The 19,830-nt window shown below is 36.9% G+C and overlaps 1 protein-coding gene across 3 annotated transcripts in view; it reads left to right on the top strand.

The window, feature by feature from the left end:
- LOC137399256 (papilin-like) overlaps positions 1–19,830 on the top strand; it is a 33,121-nt gene that overhangs the window by 7,601 nt on the left and 5,690 nt on the right. Inside the window, exons 5-20 of one of the 3 annotated variants that reach the window (XM_068085285.1) lie at positions 725–788; positions 1,066–1,315; positions 1,893–1,974; positions 3,219–3,395; positions 4,176–4,199; positions 4,629–4,805; positions 5,290–5,478; positions 8,104–8,280; positions 9,590–9,793; positions 10,190–10,369; positions 11,033–11,212; positions 13,357–13,539; positions 14,821–15,018; positions 15,100–15,327; positions 17,326–17,550; positions 18,710–18,839. In XM_068085285.1, coding sequence (XP_067941386.1) covers positions 725–788; positions 1,066–1,315; positions 1,893–1,974; positions 3,219–3,395; positions 4,176–4,199; positions 4,629–4,805; positions 5,290–5,478; positions 8,104–8,280; positions 9,590–9,793; positions 10,190–10,369; positions 11,033–11,212; positions 13,357–13,539; positions 14,821–15,018; positions 15,100–15,327; positions 17,326–17,550; positions 18,710–18,839 — 2,668 coding nt within the window. Of the gene's footprint in view, positions 1–724; positions 789–1,065; positions 1,316–1,892; positions 1,975–3,218; positions 3,396–3,936; positions 4,123–4,175; positions 4,200–4,628; positions 4,806–5,289; positions 5,479–8,103; positions 8,281–9,589; positions 9,794–10,189; positions 10,370–11,032; positions 11,213–13,356; positions 13,540–14,820; positions 15,019–15,099; positions 15,328–17,325; positions 17,551–18,709; positions 18,840–19,830 lie in introns of all 3 variants that reach the window. The other 2 variants (XM_068085284.1, XM_068085286.1) reach the window with 2 other exon arrangements.

Raw genomic sequence — 19,830 nt, 5'->3', positions numbered from 1 at the left:
CTGTTCGTTTTTGAGCTTTTAAGATCTTGTAATCACCTTTCCACATATTTTGCACCTACAACAGAGTAAGACATGGTGAATCTTTTCATATGAAATAACTGTAATGTGAATTTTGTTGCAAGTCAACCTTTAAGGCAAATTTAAAGAATAGAATGAAGTTTTGGTTAAAATCATTTAGGGCTAAAAATGTTCAATAATTTTTTCTGATTTTTGTATATTTGCTATTTATTTTATTCCAAGTTTAATTAGGCATGTTCTTTCTTTTTCTGTGAAGTCTACTTCTAATTCTATCAATGTATGTAGGTATGTTTATGAATATACATTTTTATTGCTGTTTGCATTGTGTTACTGCTGAAAACACTTCTGTACTAACTACACCAGTGTGTACATTTTTATTAAAGCATAAACCTTTGAAAAGGACCTAGTAGAAACATTTTAGATTTTCGCTCATAGAAGTATGCATAGATATGTGTACGACTCATACTGCACACTAGCAAGAATGGATGCGTTTGCTAGTTTTGTTTCGTAGCCAAATGGCTCAGCTTGTTTCAAGTTATTTCTGGATGATTTTAAAATTTTCCGGTTTGTTTCAAGTTAGTAAAGAGTTTTACGTAAATGATTTTGTTGGTTACTTTGAATACTAATACTCAGAGAAATTATTTTCAAACACAAGTGTGTCTGTTAGCTGCCTGCCTGCTGTTAGCTACCTGTCTACTGTTTACAGAACTTAGGAGCAGTAGGTGTTTGGACATTGATTGTCAGACCCGAGCTTCCTGCGAACTCTCAAGGTAAGTTTATTGTACTAGCAAATAATACAGCAACGTGCCTTACTCTTACAAATAAACAGGACATGGTACAATAACGTACCTTACTCTTACAGATAGCGAAGCATATATTCCATTGACTGAATTTATGTACAACATATTCACAGCTATCACAATGTAAATGATGATATAGTTTGCCTTATGGGCCTACAATGAAGCCTTGTACAGTTTGTATACACTTATCTATCCTAGCTGCCATACGCAGAGTAATTTGTACACTCTGTTAGTTCACTTGCTTCAGATATGGTTGCTGCGATGACGGTTTGACTGAGGCCATTGGACCTCGAGGCTACGGTTGCCCAGAGAAAGAAGGCTGTTTGTTTAGCCCCTGGGGTTGCTGCAGCGATGGGGTGTCCACTGCTGTCGGCCCTCAGTACCTTGGATGCATCGGTGATCCTCAGCCTTGTGATGTCAGCCGATTTGGCTGTTGCCCTGATGGAGAGACAGAAGCCGAGGGAGACAACTTCGAGGGCTGTGCAGAATTCATCCAGGTAGGTGCGAAACACCATAAAAAGATATATGAATGCATGCTGGTGTAATATGTATATATGCTTATGTGTATATAGAGATGTCGTGTGTGCGTATGTATGTGTGGTTGCGCATGCGTGCGTGTTTGTGTGTGTTTGCGCGTGCGTGTTAGTGTATGCGTGCGTGTTTGTGTGTGCCTGTTTGCACATGCGTGTGTGTTTGTGTGTGTGTTTGTGCGTGTTTGTGTTAGTGTTTGCGCGTGCGTGTTTGTGTGTGCGCATGCATGCGTGTGAGTTTTTATAGAATGTAAACTTTCATTATCGTGTATGTGTGATTGTGTGAACTGCATTTGGTTTAAATGTTGTAGCACACATGTGTATAACATGTGTATGCTGTTTAATCCTCTATGTCTATTTTCATGTGTACATGTGCATATGAGTGGTAGAGCATGTCATAGGGAAGTGTAAGCATACCTATATACATATGTGAGTTAAAGTATCCACTGTATATATGCACTCTGGTACATATATATGTCTGTACACTTGCACTTGTACTGGTACGAGGTGCAGAATAATTTTTTGCCTATTCATTGGATTGCAGAAACCAGATGTAGAGAATACAGGACTCTGTGACCAAACTGGAGAGAGTCCACAGCGTTGTCAGGACTTCAAGTCCCTTGCAGGTAAATATGCAACAACAGAATGTAACTGGCAGGTGTATCTAAGGCAGTCCTTCCATATCTGTTTTCATTGCCAAACCCCTTACAACTGGCGAGTGCAATCTCGCACTCCCTTGTTTTGGATGAAACAAAAAAGGTGCAAACATGATGAACAACAAACATACATGAACAGCATTCGAAATATCTGAAAACAATATGTTATTGGAAGATCATTTTAAGAAGAGTAATGTTTTCAACACAGCGGCAACATATAAAAACAATTTATTTATGATCTTTGACTTTTTTCCGCCTCTTTTCCACTATTATCTGTTCAAAATGTGGTTCCTTGTAAGTAAGTGAAATGCACAGATCATTTTCTGGATCACAGCATTACGATATTTATTATTTATTATGATATTTATTTTTGATGTATCAAAAAGATGAAAATCCGAATATACATAAGCATGTTTTTGCGGCGGCAAATACACTTTTCTGCTTTTACGATTGATTCTTACAGCCCTACAAACAACAGCTCGCACACGTTAAGGCTGCTCGCGCCTCAATCGAGAAGTCCTGATCTAAGGGAACACAGCATGAGAACTCATTATTAGGTTGTAGTAAAAGGTACAAAGAAAAATCTGCCTGATTGTGGTTAAAGGAAAACTAAAAATTTGTTAACAATTAAATGCTTAGGATAGAAACAAGAATCGCTTACAAGAATTCATGTAATCATTGTTTATTCTTGTTATCATAATTATTATTGTTTATTCTTGTTTACGCAGAGAGTGTTATACCCTATAATTATTTTAACACTTCTCTTACAGCCGGCTTTTTTGGCGTTTTTCTTATGCAGCTGTGTTGGCAATCTTTACTATAATAAGAGCCATATCTGTCTGTTCATCTGTCTGTTTGTCTGTCCCTCCGTCTGTCTGTCTGTCTGTCCGAAGCCACAGTTGGATGTTATGAAAATGATTGCATCGTATGAGATTCAAACTTACGACGTACACTTTGGTAGAAGGACACTCTAACACTGCGCCAATTGACTGCCTCACAGCATTTATGAATAACAGTAATAATAATAATTTATAATATAATAATATACTGTACAGTTAGTTGCGATCTCTCACAGCGCATTGGACAGCTCGCATATTAGTAATATTTACATGTAGATATTGATTAATGAATGCAAAGCCTACTAAAATGCTATCATGCTGTCTTTGCTTGTAAACAAGTCAAAGCCCTTGTTGAGTGGTGTCAGCTTCCTGTAGGCACCTGTCAGCTGAAGAGTGACACTGGCAAGTGTGCCAATTATACCATCAACTGGTACTATGACAGTGCGAGTGGCGTCTGTCGCAGATTCTGGTATGGCGGTTGCGAGGGCAACAGCAACAGGTTCAAGTCTAAGAAGCATTGTGACTCTGTCTGTTCAGAGCCCCCTGGCACAGGTATGTCTTGACATCACTCTTCAGTTGCGCTGTCAGTTGTCCTCTCTGGAAATAGAATGTTATTTGTCCACGGCAAAAAGTATGATGCTTTACATACTAAAAATAGGATTGTTTTTTTTTTGTTAGATGACATTTGCTGTGGGTTGCCTGACTTTTTTACTAGTCTTACTAAATATCATTGTATTATGAACATTTTTAGAAATTATTAATAAAAGTTTACAAACTTTGCCCAGACAAATTGCCCAGGGTTACTGACACGCATTGACAAGAATGACCAGGGCTCTAAGGGTTAAGAATTCTTTCTAGCTCTGAGTTATTGGGCAACTATTGCATGTTTCTAGTGAGTTGATGGCTGATCATAGAGGTAGCTTCTGATCAGTTGCTGTTTGACCACTCCTTTAAAGCTTTGAGAGTTTACAATCTCATAGCACCACTGTGACAAAACTAAGAGATGCGATAATTAAATATTAGCTGGAACTACGGACAGACGGACGGACAAGCATTGAGATTTATATCTATAGATCAGCCTAATTCATTCTAGCTGCGTGCTATCTGTCTGCTGTGGCTGGACGATGTGATAAGGACTTGACGAGATGGCACTACGACCCTGAACTTATGACTTGTAATGAGTTTAAATATGGCGGATGTGCCGGCAATAACAATAACTTTGTCAGTCAAACCGACTGCCTCAAGTTTTGTCAGCCTTCGGCAGATGAAAGGGTCAAAGGTGAGTCAAAGGTCATATTGTTTTGTAATTAATAATTTTCATATATATTATAGCTATGATGAAAGCAAATAGTGCAGGTAAGAAGGCTCTGCCTTAATCAATGCACTTCCCATGTCTATTGTTTGTTCTCTACCTGCTATCTCCTTTTATTCGTTCACCTTTAATTATTAATGCTTCCACCGTCTTGTCTATCCTCTTCCGTCGTTTTCATTATTTGTATTATTATTATTGTTGCTCTTTCCGTCGCTGACTAATCAGTTCGTCGCTATAATTTTAGTTGCTGAATATTTTGTTTCTACAAAAGTTTGGAATTTATGACCTTAGAAACAGAATTGATTAAGGACAGCACCACCTGATAATCGTCAATATACAAACATCACAGAGTTTACATAATTCAATTTTTATATATGTAGTACATACTATGTATTGCTTAATACAATGACTAAGTCAGCACATTATCGGAGATGACCCCAGAGCTCTCGACGTGTGATTACTGTTGTTATCAGATGTGTGTAGCCAGCCAATGGAGGAGGGTCTCTGCAGAGGATCGTTCCTAAGGTATTGGTACAACAGACGCACAGGAAACTGCGAGAGGTTCACATATTCTGGTTGTCATGGCAATGATAATAGGTTCACCAGTGAAGAATTCTGCAACCAGAGATGTATCAAATCAGAAGAACAAGGTATAATTGAAAGTAGAAACATGTATATTTTTGATTGAGAATCTTTGATTGGATTTTAAAATAATTTTGCATTATTTTGAATTAGTTCTTTGGTAACTCTGTGAATAGTGTCTGTTTTTGTTAGGCTGAGGTCTATAGTTTAATTTCTTATTTAGGGGTGCTAAGTTGTGAGCAACTATGACTAACTTCACTAAATAGGGCTGCTAAATTTAGGGTGGGTCTATATGTAGCTTTGATACTTAACAAGACTGAGCATAGGATAGCTCTATGGATAACCCATCTACTTGATGGTATTAAGCTATGAAAATATTTATGAAGCAACATCTTTTTAGCAGTTTAAACCGTTTATTCATATTATTGCCAAGCTTTTGATGATCATTTAGTCTGCTTCTTTCATAGAAACGCAATGCACATGTACATTTGTTCAGCAGTTCTGTGTATCAACCTGCTATTACCTTTCACTAATCTTGGCGTGTTTTCGTAGATGTATGCAGCCTGGCCAAGGACACCGGTGTGTGTCTGTCACTCATACCATCTTGGCATTACGACATGACATCTGGCACCTGCTCTCCCTTTTACTACGGTGGATGTGGAGGGAATGAAAACCGCTTCTCCTCCCAACAGCAGTGTCAGCAATCCTGTATGGAAATGAGAGAGCAAAGGATAGATCCAGGTACATGTAACTTGCAGTTGCCAACATGTGTGTTTCGTACCAACATAGCTTGTTTCTCTCCTGATAAATACTCGACACCCATGTAGAAATATGTATACATATCTTTAATTAGGGTTTCTTTGTTAACTCTATGGGTAGTATCTGTGTTTGTGATGCAGAGATCTACAGATTATCTTTTTATTTGAGGGTGCTAAGCTGAGAGCTATTATGAACAAATATTTAGCTTCGATAGCTAATAATACTGAGCTTGAAGTAACTCTATGGATAGATTCTTAATCCAGTGAAGCTGAGATTCTCTCTAGATAGAGACAACTCTCTAGATAGCCTTCATACTTAGCCATGCTCAGTTTAGGTTTGCACATAATTCAACTATTTTTTTATTAATTTTTTTTCTACAGTAGTTATAACAGTAATTCATCTTCATCTATATATCACAGTCTGTCGTTCGGTCTTTCCAGACTGACGGTCAGCTACGTATATCTAATAAAATCTAAAAATTAAAGATCTGCATAATGCTGGATTTAATCTCAGAACCTTCCGTTTACCGAGTGGTAGACTAACCAATTAAGCAACGCGAGATGCAACGGATGGCGCTAGATAAAATATGCATGGCACCAAAGCTTGCTCTCATGGCTTTTATTAGTAAGTTTAGCAATACGGATAGTAGCGTACTCAAATTAGTCATTGGCAATGTGCCAGGCTAATGGCAAGTAGCAAGCAACTACATTACCCGCTACTGTTTATAAGTTTTTTTCAATACCCGTGCAACGTCTGGCATTTGGCTAGACTTGTACAGAGATGAAGTGCTGTTGCGAATGCTAAAGCTAATTTGTTGTGCTAGGGAGTTTATGTGAATAAGAATTTAACAATTTATAAAAAGCTATGAGTTTGAAAATGCTGCTTATTTCACTAACCAATAGCGTGTCAAATTAGAAACTACTTGTAGCCCAATTACTACACAAGATACTGTAGGTAAGCTCTTGCTTACCTTGTCTTATCTTGTTAAATTCATAGAGATGACAACTCCTGGTTTTCATTAAGGGATTCAGTTAAGGGATATTCATTCGCATGAGACAAAAAGCTAAGAATTGTCTTCTCATGAGCTGCTTGCTTAGGCAAGATCTTGCTTTGACAACCATTTTTTGGGAGTACCTAAACGTAATGGTGTTGAACGCTAGGCAGAAAGTTCTTAAATTTTCAAGTTGAAAATATAATTTCCATTGTTGCATCACTTTGATCCATCACATTTGAGACATTGACTTAGCGACACCTTGACACTGATACTTTGACACTGACTCTTTGACAGTATGGCATGTTGAGCCTGAAACACCTTTACAATGGAACACCTTGACCATGAAACACCTTGACACTGGAACACCTTGACAATGGAACACCTTGACACTGGGACACCTTTACAATGGAACACCTTGACACTGGAACACCTTTGAAAATGGAACACCTTGACACTGGAACACCTTGACACTGGAACACCTTGACACTGGAACACCTTGACACTGGAACACCTTGACACTGGAACACCTTGACACTGGAACACCTTGACACTGGAACACCTTGACACCGGGACACCTTGACACCGGGACACCTTGACACGGGGACACCTTGACACTGGGACACCTTGACACTGGGACACATTGACACTGGGACACATTAACACTGGGACACATTAACACTGGGACACATTGTCACTGGGACACATTGTCACTGGGACACCTTGACACTGGAACGCCTTGACACTGGAACGCCTTGACACTGGAACACCCTGACAATGGAACACCTTGACACTGGAACACCTTGACACTGAAACACCTTGACAATGGAACATCTTGACACTGGAACACCTTGACACTGGAACACCTTGACACTGGAACACCTTGACACTGGGACACCTTGACACTGGGACACCTTGACACTGGGACATCTTGACACTGGGACATCTTGACACTAGAACACCTTGACACTGGAACACCTTGACACTGGAACACCTTGACACTGGAACACCTTGACACTGAAACACCTTGACACTGAAACACCTTGACACTGAAACACCTTGACACTGGGACACATTGACACTGGGACACATTGACACTGGGACACATTGACACTGGGACACATTGACACTGGGCACATTTTGATACAGTGATACCTTGACATTGTGACAGATTAACACTGTGACACCTTGACACTGTGACACATTGACACTTTGATGGTATGTCACTTTGACGGTATGTCACTTTGACGGTATGTCACTTTGACGGTATGTCACTTTGACGGCATGTCACTTTGAAAGTATGACACTTAACAGTATGACACTTAACAGTATGACACTTTGACACTGTGACACCTTGACACCTTGACACTATAGCACTTTAACAGTGTGACACATTGACACTGTTACTATTATATTTTAAAATTCTGTCCTTTCAAAACTATAATACCAGTATATAAATACTGACCTATCAGCAGAGTGACCCTTTTGGCACTGTGGAATCCTGATACTCTGACATCGTGACTCCTTAGAAGTGAGATCTTAACACAATGATTCACTGAGACAACCTGTAATACGATTAGTGTTGAACTATTAATTTATCATTTTCTATCTTCCAGCTGTTTGCCTTCAGCCGGTTCAGGCTGGCTCATGCTCAGAAGTGCTCACCAGATATGCCTATAACTCCCTAGATGGCTCATGCAAGCCATTTGTCTACAGCGGTTGTGGAGCCAATGACAACAATTTTTTTACGCAGAACAGCTGTGAACGCAGTTGTGCTCCAGCGTATGAAACTGGTAGGTGTAAAAAAAATCAATGTATATTTTTAACTAACCTAAGCTATGCTTACACCTAATATAGGATACACAGGAGACCCAATGCACACAATGCAGGAGACACAACTCCTATTATTTGCACTTCCTGCAGAGCTGGTACTTTTGCACTACATACAGTGTTGATTGTAATTGTGAGATCACTTAAAAAATGTGCTACTTGTTATGAATTTATAGTTTTTGAAGTACTTGTTAGATGAATTATAGCAACATGCACATTATAAAAAGCTAAGGATGACCTACACTCAAATATTATTAAATACTAACTGGTATTTACCTTTTAGTCTGGTTTTGGGGTAACTTACCAGTATTTGCACGATATGACAAAAACTCCGATGAAATTCAAGTTTACATTTTTCAACAGAATTGGCCAATTTTAACTTGATTTTTGAGTGTATTTATACGTGTAACTACATGTATATGAAAGTAAACTTGTGACCTTAAGGTATTGGTAGCATCTTAATGACCAGTTGACCAGCTGTTATTATCAATCACAGGATATGATAAAATAGGTGCCCAATAAATGGATTACTCACATTTCTTAAGAATACTTTAGGTGGCTGACAGAGTGTCTGAAATACTGGCATGTATAATATTTATGGTTTGGGAGAACAGAGAAAGTGTGTTTAGGCCATAAATAACAAAAACATGAAAAAGATTACTTGCATGTCCCATAATTACAATCACCAGTGTTACAGTAGTTGTCTGGCAGCAGAAGTCTTGTATAAAGCTGTGCTTTGCATTATTTTGTTTTTTAGATGATGGCTCTTTAGAGTCGTATTGTTAGGATAGTCAGAACTCTCCTGTTTTTCTCTCGCTTTAAAAAAAATCTATCAGTAAGTAGAGGTCTACTGACTGACCTGGTGAATTTTCATATAACCCGTAGTACAGGAATTGATAAACGATTGGTTGTTGTCAAGACTCTGATTTAGCAGTCAGTTTCAGAAAAATTTGACCCAAACTAAGTGTTCAATTTCTTTGTTTAAGGGCTTTCAACATAACTTTAAAAATCATGAATACGGATAAAAAAAACTTGAATTTTGTTAATTTCTAAAACAAACTCAATTATTCATTTACATATACTTTTTGAGATGTACATTTTCAATTAGAATAAATATAACTCTTTACAGTTAATTATCACTATGCATACTTCTAGATTTGAAAATTTCTTAACTTGGCATCGAGTTTTAATCTCTGCTGCTGCGTACTATCTTACAGAACTACTGTAGTTTACTTTCAAAAAACCTCATTCATGTTTCTTTGATGTTGGTAGACCGCAGTTCTTTGTGTAAACTACCTGAAGATGAAGGAAACTGCGGAGAGGGCAACTCCTTAGATATGATGAGGTGGAGGTATGACAATCACTTGGAGATCTGTGTCAAGTTTGTGTACACTGGTTGTCGTGGTAATGGCAACAATTTTGCAACTGTTGATGGTTGTATTGATCGATGCGAGATAGAGAGCTTCAAGGCTAGCGGTGAGTGGCTGCAGGTGCTTTTTAATAACGCATGTCATGCTAACTATCACTGACACTCTTAATGTTTGTACTTGACAGCACCTGCTCAAGCTTTCACGTTCACCAACCCTTTAGACATGTCTTTAAGTCTTGATATGCTGTGCCTTTTTCAAATGTTTTAGACTTGAATATCCTGTTTTTTTAAGTGTTAGAGCTCTCATTCTTACAAGATACGGTGGTAGACAACTATTTTCTCTTACGCCTAAATTCCGCAGAAGAGGTTTTCAAATACATTTGGTTTTGAGTTATTCAAGTCTAAGCCAAACATAACTACAGATTTTAATAAATTTAATATTGTAAAATAAAATTTAGAAAGTGTTGCACTTAATGTATGGAATTGTTTTCTCAATTTTGCAGATGTCTGTTTGTTGCCCAAATCAGAAGGAAAGTGTGATGGAGCCATTGAATCCTATTATTATAGCCCAGAAAGTGGCAAATGTCATAGCTTCATGTATAGCGGCTGTGGAGGCACGGCTAACAGATTTACAACAGAGCTGGAATGTAACAACAAGTGCTCCATTACTGACAGCTTGTCTGGTAATTGATTACATGACTATATGGCTACAAAACTCTGCCATTTAGAACTCTTTGCAGTTTTTCAAAAGAATTTTCTAGAATGTTTTCATTTACAAAGTTCAGACAAAAGGAAATAAATGTCATTATCAATAATAGCACGACAGTTTTCACAACTACTGATGCAATTTAATAATTTTAAAAACTTATCTATAGTGATTTACACATTTTTATGAAGCTGAAGAGATTTTAAATGTTTAGGATCAATCTTGATTAGATCTCAGCCTCTTTTTTAGCTTTGAGAAAGTTTAATTTATTAGTTGAGAGTAGCATTAAACCCTTCTGTGATTGGTTAAAAGTGGCATTATACCCTTCAGTGATTGGTTAACAGTGGAACTAAACCCTTCTGTGATTGGTTGAAGTTATATTAAACTTTTTAGTGATTGTTTGAGAGTGGCACTACACCTTTTTGTGATTGGTTATGAATGGCATTGAAAACCTCAATGATTGGTTGAGAGTGGTATTAAAACCTTCTATAATTGATCATGAATAGCCTTGAAAGCTTCAATGATTGGCTAAGTGACATCAAAAGCTAATTTTTTCAAAATTCTGTCTGCTCATATTTTTTCATGCGGTCAATTTTCTACCATACATACACTTCTGTGTCATCATTACACTCTCACGCAGGGCAATGTTCAGGAGGAGTGTCAGTTGGTGATTGCTTTGGCAGCTATCCTCGTTGGCACTACAATGATATAACTCAGAGCTGTGAGATATTTGTCTACAGTGGATGCGGAGGTAATACCAACAACTACTTGAATTTTGAAGAGTGCATCCAGGCATGTGACAAGAAGATCCCAAATTTTGGTGAGTTACTCTAGCCAGAAACGGATGAATAAATGAAAACACTAACACCCATTCACTGTGTTTTCGTGCTTTGAATGAGTTTGGAGTTGCCTGCTGTCAATGAATTTGCACCCTGTTTCAACGATTCAGAGTTGCGCAATAGATTTTTCCAAAATTCGCGATGTACTCCTCAAAACCAAACTTGTTAAAGCATTCTCGCTTTTTGGTCACGATCACTTTTTAATTCACGTCTAATCAACTAATTGAACTAAAAAAGTAATTATTTCATCACCCTCTTATGAGCAACCCAACCTTGGCATGTAAACGTTAATTTAAAGGTAAAAAGTCAAGCAGAAACAGTAGTGAGCAACAGTACAATGTTTTTGTAGCTGATACCTGTTTAGTTGTGTACTGAAATTGTTTTACCTTCAATGGGGAGAGCTTAGCCAAGTACGATCGATTTGGATCCATCAGCAGTGAGTATTTATATGATGTTGAAGTACTCTCATAACAAATACCTTTACACAAATTAGCAAAGCAAAATAGCATTAAATGCATTCAGATTTTTTATGATTCAGAGAGAAAGCAACTCTTAACCCATTTGAAGCGCAGAAACACAATGTATGATTGACTTACTTAAGAACTTTTGTAACGACACTTACTTATGATTTGAAAAAAGCAAAATGTAAACATTCGGTGTGAACCTAATGCTATTACAGCATAAATGCTCTTGCACTTCGAAGTTGTCTTGTCATGATGAAAATTTTTAACAGTCTTCACCTTATCAAGAGATGTATACAACTCTAACCAACATTGATATATAGCTGTAGTGTGATGTGTGTGTCTTCTCCTATACTAGCTCTCCAAGTATGTGTCATCTATTCTATAGCTTTGGTGTCCGGTATAAAAACTTACACAAATAACATACTGTTACTCTATCACAACCCTTTGATCCTTGCTGGCCAGCAATGTTATGGCTGGTTATTACTACAGCTGCTAAAAAAGATAACTATTTGCAGAACAGAGGCTAAAAGCAGTCAGAATGTACAAATTTTTAAACTATTTGGAACATTTATTCTGCTAGCGTATTGCCTGATGTTCATTTGCAATAAGCTATCAAACTGTACACCATTTTGACTAATATACATTATTAGCTTTTCTACTTGTCTACAAAATTGAAAAATTATTTTCAAAGGTAAAGGATTTATCCGGCCTTTACTCAGGCACGGTTTAACTTAGCACGGATTTTCTTTCGTTTTTATTACCGAAGGAAATTCCTTTAGTCGTGGGGAGCTTACGACTATGTCTCTGCACTCTCATCGAGAGCGCTCCCTATATATACACGCAGATTACCCATTCCAGATAATAGGACCGAGTAGGAAATCATATAAAAATAAGAATAACAGAACCGCTAATACGTTGGCATAGATATAAATAGAGACAAATTATTAACGTTACGATATACAAAAAAAGAGCAAACACAACATGCAAGATATCTAGGAGTATTTATAAAAACAGTGCGTTAACAGAAAGTCATTTCCCGGAGTCCACCACAGACATTCGATTCACTCAATAAGATTTAAATCAATTACATTCACCAATCGTTTGCTAGGTTCACTGTGTTTCAGTAGAGCTATTCAAAACTGGCCATGAAATAAAATGTGTGTACAGCTAAATCATATCTCCTTGTTAATCTTTTAGTTTTAAAGTGTTATATTGAGCTGTTTATTGGCCTTTCAGTTCACGTGAGAACATCACGTGACAAGACAATAACCAAACTGTAATGACTACGTCAGATAAATAAACAGATTCCAATCTATGGCGGCTTTTCATTTTTGAGCTTCTAAGAGCTTGTAATCACATTCCCACATATTTTGCACCTACAACACAACAGAGTAAGACATGGTGAATCTTTTAATATCAAATAACTGTAATGTGATTTTTGTTGCAAGTTAACCTTAAAGTTTCTACAGTCCTATATTCTCTTAAAATCGGAATGTTTTGGTAAAAGTATGAAAAACAAGACCTTTTTAAAAACTTTTGTAATAGCAGTAAAACTACACCCGAGTTATCCTTATTCTACCACGTTTTCATACAGTTATAATTGAAGCTATCCCAACGATGTAATGTTTTGTTGATTTTCATCACTTATTTCCTATCTACAGATGATTGCTCTATGGATGTGGACCAGGGAGTGGAGTGCAGTAGCGGCTTTCTCAGCCTTAAGTCACAGTGGTTTTATGACAGGCGGCAAGGCTCTTGTCAGCAGTTTACCTACCGCGGTTGTCAAGGAAACAGGAACAGATTTGGAACCAAAGATGAATGTTCAAGAATGTGCCCCACTATGAGTAAGACGCTTATCCAGGAACTTAGTCTAAAGTCTTCGCTTACCAAGTTACCCTCGGTTTTTCAATAATTGCATCTCATTATTCTTTCTACATGGCTGCTGCTGACTTGAAGCTGAAGAACACATATCAAGTTTATTAATAGTACATTCGGAGAGATCTTAGAGATTGTATGGTAAAGTGTAGCCAGTAAATTATCAGAGATTTTAATTCTTCTCCGGCCACTGTTGGTTTCTACCAAATGAGACCAGATTATCAACATGAAATTTTATTCACATTTATGATTGGCTCAAGTTCCTTAAACTCATTGAGGACATCAAATTTTTTGCGTTAGCAGGTTTGATCAATGCTTAAAACTGTCATGTCTTCCAATGGTAGTAGTTGGCCTTTTTAGGCAGATAGTATTGAAATTCAACGAATTTTCTAGATGACAAAAAGAAACTAGGAAATTACCAGCAGTGTTATTTTAGGTTGCTGCAATGTTTGTTTTGTAAACTTAGTCAAAATGCTAAAAATCAATTAAATAAAAAGTAATTGCTGTCATGTTTTATATTTCTATTTTTTCTATATATTTCTATATATTTTATATTTTATATTTTATATTTCTTACGCTATTTAATTTCCATTATAATTTTTGTGAAATGCAACAGATAATTATGGAAAAGTTTGGCTCTTGGTATCCTTCTATCTGGTGCCATTTTTAAGACTCATTTGATTTTCATTAACTTTGTTATAAAAAACTGAAATTTAAAATTTACTTTACACAGTAATGTTGTTGTCATGTTGTTGATCTTTTATTGAAGAATTATGATTCTTTGTGAAGCATTTTGACCTAGGCATTGGCACCTTTCATATTATTTCGTAGCCTGCCTAGTAATGTTTCACTAGTAATGTAAACATTGCACTGCGTAGCCAGGCACTAATGCCAGACACATGTTAATCATTGTCACAATGATCTCTATAATTGTGATCATTGTCACAGTGATCTCTATAATTGTGATCATTGTCACAATGATCTCTATAATTGTGATCATTGTCACAGTGATCTCTATAATTGTGATCATTGTCACAGTGATCTCTATAATTGTGATCATTGTCACAATGATCTCTATAATTGTGATCATTGTCACAATGATCTCTATAATTGTGTCATTTCTATTGTTACTGAGCATTAGCTTCCTTCTTCAACTGGTTATGCTATAAAATAGAAAATAATTTCAAGAGAATATCACTCGCTATTTATCATGCTTAATTTCATATTTTTACTCTAGCTATCTGTTGTAGGCATCTGTAGTTTACCTCTAGCTTCAGGCCAGTGCTATGACCAGATACCCATGTACAGATATGATGTTGCAACATCTGAGTGCGTGCGATTTACATACTCGGGATGCGGAGGCAACGCTAACCAGTTTGAGACAAGAGCGATGTGTGAAATAGCTTGCTTGAGATATATGAGAGGTTCTGAGGAGACAACTTCCAATAGTTAGTTCATTATTTTTTTAGAAGCACTTTGTGCTACTTTTAAGCAGATAATAATTTATGTAAGAATTTAACAATACCAAGTATTTGTAGTGGTTACACCAATCAGACGAGTGGATAGGAGGGTGTGCGAACTTCCTGTGGCACGAGGACCATGTGAAGACCTCATGTTAAGCTACTACTACGACAGCAGACGGAAAAACTGTCGAGCATTTGTATACTCTGGCTGTGAAGGAAATGCAAACAGATTTGCCACTCTGACAGCTTGCAGACAGCATTGCATGGGGGAAGAAGAAACAAGCAGCAGTAGAGGTCAGCAGGCAGCAGCCGTGCAATGTGATGTCCTCTTTGTAAAGCCTTTTACCCTGGTCACCTTTTCTTGAACAGCTTTAGTTTTTTGGGGGTCGTCAACTCTGATTTAGCTGTTATGCTGCTCACATAATGTGATTAGAAAGATTTAGTTGAAGACAACTACAGTCACACACACAAATGTTCCAACATACGAGAAATTTAATATACAAGCAAAGTTTCGAGCACATTTTTGAATTGAGTTGCGAAACAAAATTGAGATACGAGCATTTGAGAAGTATGCCGATGTGGCTGCTCTTAGGTGGCCAAGGATGCAAGAGACCCTTTCGAAAACGGCATCGCTCAGTTTTTTTCATGGAACTTGTTCAACAAAATTTTTATCAAAACCAGCTGAAATTGACTGGAAAAGCGGAGCAAAAAATGCCAAGTTAGAACAAAATGAAAACAAAGACAAAATTAGAATTAAGTTTGGTAAAAGATTAAGATTTATTTAAACTGAGTATTTAGTAAGCTAAATTCATGTAAGTTAAATTTAAAGTTTGCGCTATTTTACACAAGTATAGTGTATCTACCTAAAATTGATCAGTCTCTCTCACACCACTGATATACACAGTGTCTGTCCCAAAATAGGAACTCCATACAATAATGTACATAGTAATGTTACATTTTATTGTAGATCATAACCAGTAGTTAGGTATTTGTTACTTTGAAAGTGTAGTTAGTGATTTAGAAGGATGAAAACCCATATTTTCATTGTAATATCTTGTTTAAAAATGTTTTTTATAAATGTGAACAATTAATTTGTATTTAGTTATTTTATATAAAAAATGTTGCTTTGCGACACAAAAATTGACATACAAGCTTAGTCCTAGAAAGCATTAAGCTCGTATGTCGAGGTATGACTGTACAGTCTAAACTGAAATCACTAGAATGTAAATTTGATCCACTCTCTTCTTCCACTTTTTCCATAAGCTGGTTCACACCTTGATCTGAAGCCCTAAAATGTTTTGATGAGCAATTAGATTTCTTTCCAGTACAGTGTACAAAATACTAGCACCTGGAGAAGTCATTTTTATTGTATGCCAAAATCCGTTTTCAAATTCCAACGATTTTTGTTTGTTTTCTCAAAAACTTAAAAGAAATACGATTGAGATAAGCAAGAATTCTATTCATCTAATATGTGCTAAACACGCATAGTAAAAAGTTCTTGCTAGCATCATTTACTAATAAATACAATGACTGCTCAGTTAGCTAGTCGAACATTTGGGGCTGCTTATTTACTGCCGTTTATAAATGCGACTCCGCAGTTATTTATAGCAGTTTATTTATTTACTCATGTCAACTCTATGGAACTGTAGATATGTTTACTCATGTCAACTCTCAATGAAACTGTAGACATGTTTACTCATGTAAACTCTATGGAACTGTAGATATGTTTACTCATGTCAACTCTATGGAACTGTAGATATGTTTACTCATGTAAACTCTATGGAACTGCAGATATGTTTACTCATGTCAACTCTCTATGAAACTGTAGAAATGTTTACTCATGTCAACTCTTCATGAAACTGTAGACATGGTTACTCATGTCAACTCTCTATGAAACAGTAGACATGTTTACTCATGTAAACTCTATAGAAATGTAGATATGTCTACTCATGTCGACTCTATGGAACTGTAGACATGTTTACTCATGTCGACTCTATAGAAATGTAGACATGTTTACTCATGTCAATTCTATGGAACTGTAGACATATTTACTTATGTCAACTCTATGAAGCTGTAGACATTTTCTTCGCTAAGATAAAACCTTTTGCAGCTCTAAGATCACCTCGATCTAATAACTTGTTGGCATCAACGCTGCTTTTTTAGAGAAACTTTAATTACTTCAGAATATTCCATTTAGCATTACACTATTATTTGATTGACAGTCCTTGTATTTCTCTTCTCCTTGTATTCTTTGTTGTATATATTTTGGTTTTCATTATTTTCCATATTCAGACGTCTGTGGACCGGAACCAACCTGCTTCAACTCCTGTCCTGATGGTTTCCTTCTTGATGGCCGTGGCTGTGCTACCTGTCAATGTAGAGATCTTTGTAGGCTCATTTCTTGCAATGAGGTCTTAACACATTGTGTCGTACAGAGGAAAGACTGTACTAACACTTCTATCTTGGACTGCACAACTACCGCTGAACCTGTATGCATTGAGGACGGAGAATCAGGAGGTATACTGAAAGAAAATGGAATTTATATTTAGTTACCAAGGTTCAGTTATAGGAATGAATATAGCTTATGCAAAAATGTCATAAAATTAATATATACATGTCTCAAGGGTATATTCAATAGCTTAAATCAACCTTATTTCTTTCAGTACCTGTAACAGTTTCTTCCACTATATTTGTAATCTAGGTCAGTTATACACTGCCTCATAGATGGTTAGATTCGAAGACTGGCTCTGGCATAATTTTATGACAAAAACATTTATGACTTCAAGTTTAGTTATTCATTGATAGCCTGAGCACATTAAATATTGCTGTTTAGCTATTTTCATTGGTAAGAGATCAGAAAATCATTTAGTTTTGGACTTTTGGATGACTAGCTATAGACAATTACAAATGGTAGTACATGCATGGAATCTTACAGAGCTGAGTAGTTTTTTTGTCTGGCGAAATCTTTACCATCATCAGAGCTATGTCCACCTGTTCAAAGAAACGGTTGGATTTTGGGGAAAAAGATTGCTTTATACGATATTTAAACTCATGACATCATCCTTTGTAGATTGACACACTTGCGCCAACTAATCATCCTAATGCATTTTAGGAATAATCTATATATATAAATATTAGTGTCTCGATCTGGTATTCATTCACTCTGCGATTTGGTCTGTCGAGCTATAACTAATAAAATCTTAGAATGAACAATCTGTATCACCAAAGATTTGATCTCAGAACCTCCCTTTCATCATGCAATAAGCTAACCAATTGAGCTATGGTAGATGCATTGAATTCATTGGGTGATATGAGTGATTATCTAGATTAAAATAGCATACTGACTCTGCATTACGCTACGGCGCAACGTCACTAAAGCTTGCTATCACGGCTCTTAGTAGTAAATTTAGCAATACAGATACTATCTTGCTGAAATTAGCCATTGGCAATGTGCTAGGCTAATGGCAAGTGGCAGACAACAACATCACCCGCCACTGTTTATAAGCTGTTTTTTAATACCCGTGCAACACCGGACATTCTGCTAGTTGTACATATAGTTATTGCACCTGATGATCTTTCATGGCGCACCGGACTGCTAGGATACTAGAAAGGAATAAATTGACTTGTTCATAGAGAATTGTTACTTAATTCTTATTTCACTATTCTTGTCTTTTAGATGTAGCACCTTATGTTACACGACCTACCGGCACTGGCTCACAGTATGTCAGAACTGCTGGGGGCAATGTGGTACTTCCCTGCAATGCTCTTGGCTCTCCAAAACCTATTGTGGTTTGGTATAAGAACAGGTTTGTTTTAGACTCTAACTTTATTGCTTATGTTTGGTGTTTTTATCCGTTTAGCCCAACAGGCTGAATGTTACCAGCTACGAATAAGTTGCAGATTTTTGCATCAGATTTGATTAGACAAAATAGTCTATTGCGCCCGTATGTAAATAATAAGATTTTCCGTTATAGATACCATTATCCTGAGAGCGTCGCAGTAAATGCTTTTCTACATAAGTGAGTAGCCAAGTACAATAGCTTAAGCGGTACATGTTTGTACCACACATTAAGTTGAAGGCGGTGTTTTTGAGAATGGCTGCGCAGAAGCTCCTAGCTACATCAAAATATTGGGGCAGTAAAGGCTTGTACTCTATGGATGGTTATCCTGCATTATAATGTTCGATGTATCCTGGGCCGAGCATTACTAGCTACATAGCTTACTATTACTAGCTATTACAACTAACTATTACAAGATTACTAGCTTGTAGATAGATATTGACCCTATATACACCGATTAGTAGAGTTTAAAGTAAATCAGACATTGAAACAAAAACATGTGTATTGAAAGAAAAGCTCTTTTTAACTAACACTGTTCTATAATGTAAAATGGTTAGGCTTTGGTGTCTGGTGTAAGATGCAGTGGATTTACTGGGGAAGCTGGAATGTAGTGGATGGTGAGGCAAATTGGAGATGTGATTTGAATATTTTAAACAGCAAATATCCAAACAGCTCAAGAAGCATTGTCAAGGTGGACATTTTTGTCGCAGTGCAGCTCCATTAGCTGAATAAAGTTAAACTTTACTATAATAGGAGCCGTGTATATCCGTCTGGTTTAGAGGTAATAAGCAAGGTTAGAGGTTGCTTTGTACTAAGCAGACACAACGCCATGACACACATAGACATCTATTGTTGATGGTTACCTTCCGGCAATGTGTAATTTACGCATGCGAGCAATTGAAACTCTAATTGGAACTGAGGAACTCGTCAGATATTTTCCATGTCTGTATAACTTTTT

The sequence above is a fragment of the Watersipora subatra genome, chromosome 7 (assembly GCF_963576615.1).
Source record: "Watersipora subatra chromosome 7, tzWatSuba1.1, whole genome shotgun sequence".
In the NCBI taxonomy this organism is placed as follows: Eukaryota; Metazoa; Bryozoa; class Gymnolaemata; order Cheilostomatida; family Watersiporidae; genus Watersipora; species Watersipora subatra.
This window is presented reverse-complemented; position numbering and strand designations above follow the sequence as displayed.